This window comes from Rhea pennata, chromosome 10, assembly GCF_028389875.1.
Source record: "Rhea pennata isolate bPtePen1 chromosome 10, bPtePen1.pri, whole genome shotgun sequence".
Lineage (NCBI taxonomy): Eukaryota > Metazoa > Chordata > Aves > Rheiformes > Rheidae > Rhea > Rhea pennata.
In genome coordinates, this window is record NC_084672.1 from 4139043 (window position 1) to 4151962 (window position 12920).

At 40.9% G+C, this 12920-nt stretch overlaps 1 protein-coding gene across 1 annotated transcript in view; it reads left to right on the plus strand.

Annotated features, from left to right (window-relative positions):
• The window catches only part of CERS3 (ceramide synthase 3), a 42377-nt gene that overhangs the window by 13861 nt on the left and 15596 nt on the right, over window positions 1-12920 (plus strand). The window contains exons 5-10 of the mRNA XM_062583684.1: window positions 3429-3486; window positions 4387-4437; window positions 5553-5645; window positions 5939-6067; window positions 7679-7785; window positions 9190-9346. Coding sequence (XP_062439668.1) covers window positions 3429-3486; window positions 4387-4437; window positions 5553-5645; window positions 5939-6067; window positions 7679-7785; window positions 9190-9346 — 595 coding nt within the window. The remainder of the gene's footprint in view (window positions 1-3428; window positions 3487-4386; window positions 4438-5552; window positions 5646-5938; window positions 6068-7678; window positions 7786-9189; window positions 9347-12920) is intronic.

Genomic DNA, 12920 nt, shown 5'->3' on the forward strand with positions numbered 1-12920 from the left:
TTCTCCTCTTCCTTAAAAATGGAAAAAACTCTCCAAAATACTTTACTGTTTTCTTTTCTGTGGAATATTGGACTTATTCATAGGATCCTGCTGTGCAGCACTTAATGAAAATATGCAGAGCATAGGAAAACGTTTTTCTGTGTGCCAAGAGTTGTAGGGGGGAAAAAATGCTTATTCACCCTTGTTCAAATATGTATCCCTACTGTCATCTTGGGATGCTATTATGCATGCAGGAGTTTGTTCAAGAGCAGCAATCATGGCATCCTAATTAAATAGTAGAGGGCCCAGCTTGGACACTGGGTAGCTGTATGGAACATGAACTCAAATACGCTAATGTGAAAGGGCCAGTCTACAATTCTGAATGATTATAATGAATATTTAAAATGTTTCAAAACTTCCTGCATATAATCAAAAACCAGAAAAGTGTTTAGGAGTCTGATTTTTCATAAGTGTTTGAGAATTTTCTTGTACTTAACACATTTTACTATATAACTATTCCAGCATTATCCAAAACCTCGTACAAACCCCAAATCCTAAACTGGACAGGGTTTTACTAATAAAAGCTTTTAACATGATACAGCTCATTGCTTTTGGAAGCTGAAATAAACGGTACCAACATAAAACACCTTCCTAGTATCCTGTGTATTTGGGTTTTGATTGACATAGTTATATTGGCAAAAATTCACATGGTTATAATATTTTACCTCTTTTAGTGTAGGTTATTTTAAGCACAGGAATGAAGGTTAAAAGTACAGCCACAAAGCTCCAAGCTGAGTACTTCATCAAGGTTGTTTTCAGTGTGAATCAATACAGCAATGATTTTGTGATGTCCTCTATTGGGCATAAATCCAGTCAATAGCTATAGCTGTGACACTCTGAAGCCTGACTGAGTTGAGTGAACTGTCTTGGCGAACTGACATCCATGGGGGTGGGGGGGGGGAATGGTGCTGTTGGGTTTTTTTGGATCAATTAACCTTGTTTTGCAAATCAGAATAAGATTCTCTGCTATCCGTACGCAACCTGCCTGCCATGGATGCATGGCTCTAGTCATACATGGCAAAAGACTGAAATTAAAACTTGCTTGGCAGCTTGAATGAGAATGAAACGAGCAGGTTTCTCTTGCGCAATTTGTGAACCGTGGTCTGCTCTTTGTCAATGAGTTTAATTGGGTATAATTCTCCAGGCAACAAATGAGGAATGGAGTTACTCCACTCTAATAGTCAATGTTATGAGCGTTATGACATTTTGAAAGCCTGGAATCTCCAACATCGCTTTCCTGAATCACAAGGAAAATCTGATGAGCCAGATCTAAAGCATACTTAAGCTATTACTGCTCTCAGTTAAGCAATATTGGGGTTTGGAAAGTTGTTTGCATGAAACCTTCCCTGCCTTAAAAGACTTACCAGCCTTTAACTTCATCCACTGAATTCTTTTTCGTTAGACTCAATTCAACAGAAAAGATTCCCAAAACTAAATTAGAAGAATCCTTCTACATAGTTGTTGTTCAATACTCTCCCTAGTGGACATGTTCAGTGATAAAAAGCCATTTGTCAGGTAAAATTTAGTGAATTTGGATGAATTTTGCTTTGAGTTTTGTTCACTGAATTCATAAAGAAGCTCAGCTAAATGCAAAATGAGATAGTGCTCTGGCAGACTTGCATGTCTAATGAGTTCATCTGAAGGCAATTAAGCACCAGTATTTATTGCTAAGCACAGTCAATATATCTTTGCGGGGCTGGGGACTAATGGTTCAGCCTTGCAAGGTGCTCTGTGTTTTGGATCTGATCGGGAAACCACATAAGCAAACGCTTAACACTGAACTCAGGTTCATTCTGTTATGTCCCCTGGACTGCTTAGACTGCTTGCCTGAAATACGAGGACACATGCAGGCAGAATCAGCCCCTGCAGAGGCAGTCCCATGCTATGGCATTATTTTCCTGATATCTCTTGGTTAACCCTGAGCCAAGCATTTCATGTAGATTCTACTCTCCCCCTCCATTTGCTCTGCTAATTTTTGCCATATATCTTTAAAGTTTTCCATCTGCACTGTAGGTGTTATAAAAGGTTATTTTCATGTCATCTGAGGAAAAATACCTTCAGGTTGAAAAACATGATTGTTTATTACCACTTTATCAAGCGGCTATTTTATAATTTTCTCAGTTTTCTCTGCAGGCATAAGACATTTCCTTGTCTAGCCTCTGCCATTTCGTGTCCCCCTTTCTTGCTTGTTTGCTTTTCCCTTTGAAATGCAAGCTAACTCTTTGCACATCTCATTCTTTTGCCTGGGACACTCACCTGCAGGCAGAGCAGGGCTCAGAAAAGTGAGGCTGCTTTCACCAGACAGGCTCATCTCCTCTGACATGAAACGTCATTAACATTTGCCGAAGACCATAATCATCATTTTTTATACATCTCTCAGTGCATTAATACTAGCTACAGTGGTGTTCTTGGGAAGGTCTCCCCCTGGTTAGCAAATCAGTTTTCTGGGAGCCTGGGGACCTCTCATCCTACAACACTTTCCCAGTAGGTCCAAGGTCACGCATGTTGCTCACCAGTCAGTGTGTGCAAATGGGCAGCATTTTCCTCCTGATCCCAGAGAGCTGCTCTGGGAAAGGTTGGGCTGGTGGCTGCCAAGGAGGAGATTTAATTGGAAGAAGTTTCCCTCACCAGCAGAGGAGAGGATGGGAATTCTCCAGCCGCACCCAGTCCCAGGGACAACACCTCCCACACTGGCTCGGGAATCCTTGCAGCGTTGACTGCTCGTTTCAAATCACAGCATCCTCCTCTGATATACATGAGCAACAATGTAGTTTTCATTTGCTAAGATACATAGGAACTTTTTTCATCACTGATCCAGTAAAGAAAAAAAAAACCTGAAAGTTTTAACTGCCTTGATGGATATCCATTTAAACCACAAAAAGCTAAGATCAAGCCTGGTCAAAGGTTGAGGTTTACAGCTAATCCAGACCTCTGTAGTAACACACAAACTTACCCCGTAGTTGTTGTGAAAGTTTCGGAGGGCTCAAATATTTCAGAGGTGAATATTTGAAAAAGATGGATACAGCAGGGAAGGCTGGTGCTATCAAACACTAATAAATTCCCTGAGTACCAGATTTACATTCGCTATGGCTGTTCCCTGGATCAGCTTGTTTCTAGCTGGAATTTTACTGTAAAAAACACAACCAAGATATCCATACTGTAATAATGTAAAAATGTATCTTTTTTTTTTGGCAGTTAGTCAAAACAGAAGTGGTTGGATATTAATAACTCAGATATAGTTGATAGATAACTACATTTAATAGAGAGTGTGAGGACGTGTTTATGTGAAGATTGGCTGTGATATACAATGATTGGCTGTAGTTCTGGCTCAAGATAATATTTACAAAGAAGAAATAATATTTTGTTCTTATTCTTTTTTAATTTTGCAGCTGGCGATTTTCATTTTATTTTGCATCATCCATTGCTGGACTTATATTTCTATATGATGTAAGTTAATTTTGTAAAGATTTGACATTCTTATATTTTTAATGGAGGACCTGTTTCTAGACCCTTTTCAAGTCCATTGAAAGACTCACTGGCTTCGTTGTCTCCTGGATTCAAATCTCCATGAAGTATGCAATCTAGATGATAGGCTGCAATGTGCACTTAGGTTTTACTTGGAATTTTAAATTTTCTCTTAAACTTTTGTGATAAAAAATAATTTGTGAGTAATCAGCATTTTTAAGGAAGGCTTTAGGGAGTCACGTAGACGGTTTTACAACATGCCTTGTTAACACCTGTATATCACATGGCCATGTTTTAGGCCCCCCCTTTTTTTTTAATGAGACTTTTCTGGCAGCGCTTTTGGGGATCACAACAATGTGTTTTGCAGGTATTTATTGAGGAGCTACTCCCAGCTTCTGACTCAGCAGCAAAGAGAGAGTGTTCCCTGTAACTGTGTGAGCTCTGCCTGGGGTGTCCTTCAGGTTCCTCCTGAGCAGCAGAGCGGCTCGGAGTATGTCTGCATTCATCAAGCTCTTCTCCCAAACACTGTTTATCGTGCTGAACCAGTGGTGTGTGTGGCTGGTAAACACAGCAAAATCTAATCACTGTGGCAACATATCTTGAGTAATTGCACTAATAAAACACACCCCCACTGTTTTGGATGGTGAAATGATGAAATGATGAACTGGAACATTTCAGGTGTCCTGAAAAGAAGCCAAAAAGCTGGGGCTGATGTAATAAATCCAAGATGTAAGATCCCTTTAGAAATCAGTGGAGAACAAAGATGTTAAGAATACAACCTTTTAGCCTGCTTCAGTTGGAGAAAAAGTATTGAGGGTTTTGGGTTAAGATGACTTATTGTTGCTCAGCTGATCAGTTTCTGAATCATCTTGTCTTCCCCAGAAACCTTGGTTTTACGACATATGGCAGGCGTGGGTTGGCTACCCGTTTCAGGTGAGCTTCCTGGCATCAGGCTATTGGCCTCGAGGCATTCCTAGTCTTTCCCAGTTGAAAGGAGTGATCCAAGAAGTTCTTCTCCCTTCCTGAAGATACCCCATCAGGAGGTGCTGGGTCAAAGCCGTTGCCCAGCCTCGGTGCCTCCTGCTGACTGCCACAGGACTTTGCCATACTCTGGCTCTTCTGCAGCTCAGTCCTGCAGTCAGACAACTACGATTTGCACCCATCCCAGCCATCCGGTTGCCCACAGCAGTTCCTATGTGCGTTACAGATTTCAGATTTCAGTGCAGAAACCCTAAGTTGTCAGCAGTCACGAGGATGTTTGGAGGCACTATGCAGAGGGCTTGAGGCACCGAGCAGCCTCATGGGGTTTTTCTAGAATGTTTTACTAAGAGTCCCCCAACAGAAGACTCCAAGCAAACTACCTTCTTGTCCCCTGGTGGAGTTTTTTGTACCCCTGCCCCTTCCCTCCTGCTCTTACATATCTCTGTCCCATCACACTGCCTTCTCCTGACCCCTTTCCTAAGCAGGGGCCAAAAGAAAAAAAAAACCTTGCCTTCCAGCTGTTTTTTCCCCCGGTTTCTCTTGTTGGACCTGATAATTAAACCTACCCCCTACCACCCTGGCGTGGTATCGAACCAAGTTAGCAGCCAAGCTTAAGGCAGTATCTAGCCCTCTTGTTCCCTAGGCAGATACATAGGATTTTAGTGCAAGTAGTGACTTCCTAGTCACTGAGATGCGTGAATGTTTAAAATGCTAATTGTTCATCAAAATGAAGGGCTTCGTTTATTTGCAGTTGTTTGTAATTAAATGCAGGAGCACTGTGCAAGTAGTTCTCTAACAAAAACATAGGGAAAAAGCATGCTAAAATTTGGAGATGGGGGAGGAACTGCAGAAACTGAAACTTTGGTCTGAGTAAAGGTTAAAATATTTGGCTCCCAGAACAGCCTCCTTAATGAAGCCCAGAACATGGATTTAGTTAGTTTAATTTTTTAAGCAAGACTCAGCAGAGGAAGAAGGAAAAAAAAAAGAGGAAAGGAAAAAAGAAGTAATTTCATTTGGCGTTCACCTTGTGCTATTCTCTGTGTCAGCTGTGGTTTTCTTCTTTGCAGACTTTGCTGCCATCCCAGTATTGGTACTATATGGCTGAGATTAGTTTTTACTGGTCTCTCTTATTCACGCTTGGGATCGACAACAAAAGGAAGGCAAGTGGGCATGTTTGTTGGTGGCTAGAATCTCTGTAAGAAAAGAAAAAAAAGCAACCCAAACCGAAGTTTGTAAGAGTAACTGCTGTCCTGATACTGGATTTGTTGCAGCCACATGAGGGCAGCATCAGCCTGTCCCTGGCACTGTTGCACACATCTGTGCACCTCTGGCTGCTAGGCCACCTTGTCGGTGCCCAGCTGCATGGGACAAGCCTTGGTGGTCACTGCATCCCAGGGAGACCCTCAGGGGCCATCCTTGCTTGGCTCCACCTCTTTGCTTCTCTTCTTTGCAGGATTTTCTGGCTCACGTTGTTCATCACTTGGCAGCCATCGGGTTGATGAGCAGCTCTTGGTGCGGCAATTACGTGCGTCTTGGAACACTGGTGATGTTTGTGCATGATACTGCAGATTTCTGGCTTGAGGTAACCCTGCCCCCTTTTTTCTTCTTTTTTTTTATTGCCCAGGTTATATTCTGTGACGTTTAAATCTCTTTGCTATTAGTTCTGTAAGTTCCCTCCCTATCCCCACAGAGACACAGCTTCACACAATCATAAATTGTAAGATAAGAACATTTAGATAATTTAGGCTGATATTCCATTACAGAATCAATTATGAAAAAAGAGGTGGAAATATTGCTGCCTCCCTGGATTATTCTTGTTTCACTGGTAAAATTAGCCTGATTTGGCTAGCCTGCAAACGTTTTGTCATGATACCAATTCTCAAGTAAATTTAACAGCTAAAAGCTTGGCTGCTTCTTCAAACGGTCTTAATTTTGTTAGCATTCACACTCCTGTGTTGGTCCAAGGGATATGGCTGCATCATACAGTGCTGGGTGGAGATACTCAAACTGTTTCTGAGTGAGATATCTCAGGTACTGGTGGAAGAAAAGTTTCTCCATTTTTCTCTCTTCTTCTCCATCCCTGCACTAAATATCACTTAAGAAACACTTTAAGATTAAGAAGTGTCTTACTCTGCAGACAGCTCTGTGCTCCTAGAAACATGCATTTGTTCCTCTCCAAAGAAGAACACACGCTTTGTTTCCTTCAGCGGAGTTATTCCAGGTTTATAACACCAGGATTAAGGGCACGATTTCATCACCTCTGGTGGAGGCAGTGCCGGTGCAAGCAGCCCTTCTAGGCTGCTGTTTCTCACTACTCATTTCTGCTCCTGATACTCTGTCAGTTGTGCTGGAACAGCTAAATGTGAGTCTGATGCAGGTTAAATACATATACACAATTTTTTGCTGGGGTACTTTTAACTCAGCTGTTTTGTGACCCGGTTCATTCTGTGGCCCCGCAAATGGTTGTACTGACAGCTGATGGGACAGCACCAAGAAGGATGCTTAAGCTTCGTATGGGAATAACTGAATTCAGCCCTGCCACTTAAGAAATGCTGCTGTTTAAGAGCTGGGCTTGGCGCCTGAAGCTTTGTGCAGGCTTGAGAACAGCTGGTTCATCCCGTGCTGGCCAGGGTGTCTCCTTAACGGAGCAGGGGAATTGCACGTTTCAGCTGGGGGAAGCAGTAATTAGGATCTTCCTAGTGGGATGGAAATCACAGCAAGGATCTGCAGCCTTCCCGGAAGAGGAAGCAGTGGCTGTAGGAGGCAGAGAGACGGGTCTGTGATGTTGAGTTGCTAGCAGGCCTGAGTGCAGTGGGCCACGGCGGCTCCTGAGCTGGTGGGTATGGCTGGGAGCCCATTCCCAGTCTGCTACGAGACAGAGGGATGAACCTCTCTCTCTAAGAGCACTTTGAGTTTCCACAGCACTCTTGTATTCTCATCAGAGAGCTGTTCTTTAGGCCTTTGATATAGTCCTTTCATTTAAGATGAAAGGAGAGGTGTAAACAAGGAATCTGTTTTGATGTTGCTTTATTAGGTATGAGTAAAATGGTTGCTCTACATATCCAACAGGGAGGAAATTTTCTTTCTCTTTAGGAGGATGACTGGAGGATGACTTCTGGTTTATGAAAATGCTAGAAAGAGACTTATTTCACAGAATACTTGTAATATGTTTGATGACTTTTATTTAACGCAGGCAGCCAAAATGTTTAATTATGCTCACTGGGAGAAAACCTGCAATATGCTCTTTATCATCTTTGCTATCACATTCTTCATCACAAGAATCATCCTGTTTCCCTTCTGGTAAGCAGAAGTCACAAGCTTTTATTTCATTCCCATTTCCAGTGAGAGATAATTATTGGTCGTGATGGAAAAAAAATGAACTAATTGTGCTTTAAAGAGCAGAAGATGAGCTTTCATTATTATTGATCTTAGTGGCCACCTAGAAGGGTGTATGAAAGCTGTCGTTTTCTTTAAAGTAGAAACTTAATTAAAAGTAAAAATGGTTTAAAAGTGAATCTCTTGAAGATGTGGTACCTTAGGAAGGACTTTCACTTATTATTTAACTTATTTTCACAAAGTAGTTAAATTCTATGTGCTGCTGTGTTTCCAAGGAAACTGAGCTACTTAATTAAGAGAATTCACCGTCCCTTTCATTCCATCCCTCCTGCAGTAGCTGCAAAGTCAAACTACAGTTAAAGTCCTATATGATTGTATTTAATTTTTTGTGGTGCCCTTTTTTTTCTAGCTAGTCTCTAGGTAGCAACCCACCTCATTTACCTACATGGGGAGCATTCAGAAAAGGTGAACCAATTAATCTATGAAGTCAACACACACAAATTAGAACTTATTAAATACTCACATGACTTCAGAGTGCTGTGATTTAATCTGCTTTGGAGTATACACACGGGTACTTAGTGTGCTTACTGTTTAACATGTTTCACTTTCAAAAAGTGTTTAATGTGTTTCACATTCACCGTTTCACTGATTTGCTCTAGCTTGCCTTCATGCCCCTCCCTGCATGTGGACAAACCCGTAGAGACTCAAGCTGGTTAAATTAATAGTTCTGAACATTGATCAACACAAGGTTTTAATTTCCTGTAGTATTCTCTTTCAGAAAAGCTGATGTCTTTTACTCTCTTGTTATTTTTTGATTAACTACACAAGTGATCTCCAATCATTTTGCTTCACTGAGTTTCTTGTTCTTGAGTTCTTGAGCTTGGAAGCAAAATGTGATGAGATTAAAGGGGCTCAAAAGAGCCCCAAATAATATAGAAAAAGTGAAGGCTCAAGATGGACAAAACACATGTTAATTAACAAAGAGTCCAGCTGAAAAGCTTGTAGGAGTTTCTCTAGAGTGTGGATTTCAGATTAGAGGGAATTTGCATGAAAAAGACAGTATAGACAACCTCTGAGCTGCATTATATCTAGACCACACAGAGCTCAAGATTTAAAAAACTGGGATTTTTCTAACCTTATTTATAACACTTTGATGCAAGACCCAAATTTCTTATCTTGTGAAGTCTATATTTTAATTGTGATGCATGATCTAGTTAAACCAAGGTTTGTTAATTAATCTGTCATCTTTGTAGGGCTTTTTAATATTTTGTGGATGTAGTTAATCAGTGTGGAATGTGAAACCAGAAATTATTATAAATAGCACAGAGAAGGAATCTTGCACAATAACAGTGACTCTTGTTTTTTTAGGATTCTTCGTGCCACATTGTATCAGCCTACATACTATTCCAGGACTCCTGTCATAGCTTATTTTTTATTCAACGGGCAGCTATTGATCCTTCAAGGCTTGCATTTATATTGGGGTTACTTAATTTTCAAGATTTTGAGAAGGTTCATTTTCCTAAAGGTAAGCAATCTCGCTTCTGCAGAAAAATATGTGAGATGCCAAAAACAGGTACTAGTATGTTTAGCAGATTTACTCAGAATGTCTTACTGTTTTCCTGAACTTTCAGGTCAGAATTTTTGATAGTAATCTAGAAAGTATAAATGTGCTCAGGTGTCCTTTCTACCTCCCCTTGTCACGTGTAAGGTCATGGTAAGATCAGGATACCAGAACTTTGGCTAGAGCCTTTTGTCTGTATCTGATGGCTTGCTCTGATACAAAAATGGGAAGTGAGCTCTCCTGAAAACTGGAGCCCAAAGATGGTGCAGAACTCGAAATCCTCTGTTCAGAGTGACAGGAATTATTCCTCACTGGATCTTCTATGAACATTACAAAAAATAAGAAGAGGGGTGAAATCTTTTAATGCTGCAGAAAACTTGTGGTCAAAGTTCTCCAGGTATGTCTAAATCTGAATTCAGCTATACTTAAACACTGTGTTTTTGGATTAAGAGAACCTAACCAAGCCAGTCTGGTATTGTTACTAGACAGGGAAATACTGTTGTATTCAACTGGAGTGGAGAAACAGTACAGGTCTGAGGCCTCATAAGCTGCTTTCACCCTGTACAGCAAATTTATGTGGGAAAAAGCTGTAAAGACAATTTTGCTGTCATCTAAGTCTTGTTTGATTGCCTGAAGTAGTAACAGTGTCACAAGGTCTTGTTATGAAGCGTGCAGTGTGGTGTAGCAGAGGTAAAGGTATCAGCAGCATTTAGCAAAGGACTTTAGAGAATGTCTTAATATTTGGCATGACCATTGACAGGGATATTTTACTGCTATTTTGAGGATTGAGGCAAGAAAACATAAAAGTTATCTCAATCAGTCAATGCTTTGAAGTATCCTAGGGAAATGGAAATATTTCTTTCTACCCATATTAATTATTATTTGACTGAGAACAGACGCCATTCTATACTTCACATTCTGGAAAAAAATAGCTATGAACTTTGCAGAAATACAATTATACCCAACCCTGTCACCCAGGCATGGACCCTGTCATAGCAATAATGGCCTGACCCAAGCCTCTTTGAAGCTGATGGAGAGACTGCTGCTGATTTTGATGGTATAGGTGAGGCCCTAAAGCAGCAGCCAGTTATCCTGGATTTCACTGCACAAATGAAAAAGAAACAGGTCAAATATCTTTGTTTTGAACTCTCATTGCTAAACAACTGGCAAGGCAGTTTTTGAGCCAAGCTTGTTCTGTAGGCCACGTACTCCCATATCCTTCATTCTTTTATTAATTTCAAGCAATATGAGCAGTTCTGCTCAGCAGACCTGATCTTTCTAAAAGATGCTGCTTGAAACCAAAGCTCTCACTTTAGCTTTCTTGCTGATGTTTTTATATGTCACAGCCATGAACTGCAAATAGTAGCTCACAGTCCTTTAGGCCCAGATTTGCTTTGATGAGGAGGCCTGACTAAGGCGAAGGATTGCTGAGGGATGAAATGGCTGATTCGGGGTAGCCTGGCCCAGCGACCGGAGTGGCTGTTCCTCGGGCTCTCGTATTGCAGTAACCATGTGCCAAGCAGTATTGTTCGTTCCCCAAAAGATGATGGTTGGGACCGTGTGTGCTTTTGTTTCTCCCTCCTTTTCCCTACTGAATTTGCTTCATGAGTTTGACATGGATCTGAATGAGAAGTTTCTTGCTTGATTAGGTACTTTAAAGAATGATTTTTTGTTGTTGTTTTGTTTTCTGCTTTATTTAAACTTGACTTCTCACAGAAACTCATGCAGTCAAGTTATATATCTGCTGGATCTTACTGGTCAATCTCAACCGCATTCGGTGGGGTTATTTGGTTCCTACAAGCCTTATGAAAAAAAGACAAGTAGATAGCATAGAGAGACCCGGCGTCTCCCCTAAAGGAAGACTGCAGTTACAAACTCAACCCTTGTTAGACAGCAGACAGTTCAACGTAAGGGACAAATCTGTAGGAAAAAATGGCTTGCTTTCTTCTGCTTGTAAAACTACTTATTTCTATGTTTTTCTCTACACCAAAAAGTATGTGCTTTTCCTGCGTTGCTTAGCTCTCTCAAATTAATTGCAAAGTCATTCCTGGACAGGTTTATCGAGTGTTATCAAGTGTTTTGCCTCTCCTCGTTTTCACTTTAGGTTGTGGCATTGTCTCTGTGCTGAGCTGGTGTGTGTATCTATATTCTACGTATTTCACTATAATTTGACAGAATTTCTGTTTGACATCTGTTTTAGCTCATTGTTGTCAAAATATCAGCTGTCAGGGTATTTTGTCAAAAGTAGCCCCGTTGACCAAGTTCTTATTTATGTTTAACATCCGATCTTGTAAGATGTCACTAAAGATGCAAATTGTTTGAGAAATAAGCATATTTCTTTTAAAAGAAGTTAAAAAAGAGGAGAGAAAAGGTACGTCAGCCACTCGGACTGAAGATATTAGATTGACTTTAGTACAGAAAGATTTGTACTCTGTGCGGAGACATGATCGTGGATGTGGAAATTCCACAAAAAGCACACGCAGGTCAGTGGAAGAACCAGATATGACAATGGATATAGCCAGAACAAGACCAAAAGTTCAGAAAGGGGAAGAAAACAAATTCCATGTGACTCACAAACCTGGAAATGCTTGGAAAAATTTCTGACTGTATTTGAGAAGTCAAAGGTAGGGGTGAGTAGACTGATAAAATGAAATACCATGAAAATAGGAGGGATATCTATTCTGTACACGTGGAACAAGTGTTCACTGTATGCAGAGCCTGTGATAAGGGTGGCTCTTTTCACACGACTGTTTCTTGATGAAATCAAGAGAGAGCTCCCGCCTGCTTTGCAGCTGAGGAAGAGGAGGGCATTGGCACAGTTTCCCATCCACACTGGTTGAAGTTATGAGAGTGCATTGCAAAAATGTATTCAGATACAGTGGTGAAGAGGACATTATTCGGCCAGCTATATAAGGCCATTCTGTCATGCCTTTGTAAGGGGCAGAAATGCTTTATTTTGAGATTAGAGCTTTTTTGTCTTAGTCATTGTAAAAAAATGGAAAAGCACCGAGCCTGCATCCTTACCGTGGATTTTTGATTCCTTATACAGTTCTCTGAGAAGACGGTTTCCAAATAACATTTTTACAGTGGTAGCAGCAGCAGTCCTAGCCCTTTTCAGTCTGCATGACTTCAGCTGGCTTGCATGTGCAGCCTGTTTTCCATAGCAGTGGCAAACTTGGCTGTGAAAGCAGCCAGTGCCTCCAGAGCTGTAAAGGCAATGTTGAAAAGAATGGTGTTTGCAAGGCAGCATTTTTATACCAACACATTTATTACAGACATACTCCACACAAATAGCTGTTTTAGTGGAATACCAGTAACCCATCGCCCTCATATTAGGAGGATTTTGTTTCTGTGCCCAAGTCTTTAAAGCTTTCATTCAGAAAACAGGCAATTTTTGACATTTTTTTCTTGAAGCAACAGTTAGCTACTTCAGACGGGAAAACAAAGTTGTGATGTAACTGGGAATAGGGGCTGATGTTGTTGATGAGCCCTGCGGAAGCTCTGAGCACAGCAGGAGCGTAAGGGACTGTTTCAGTGT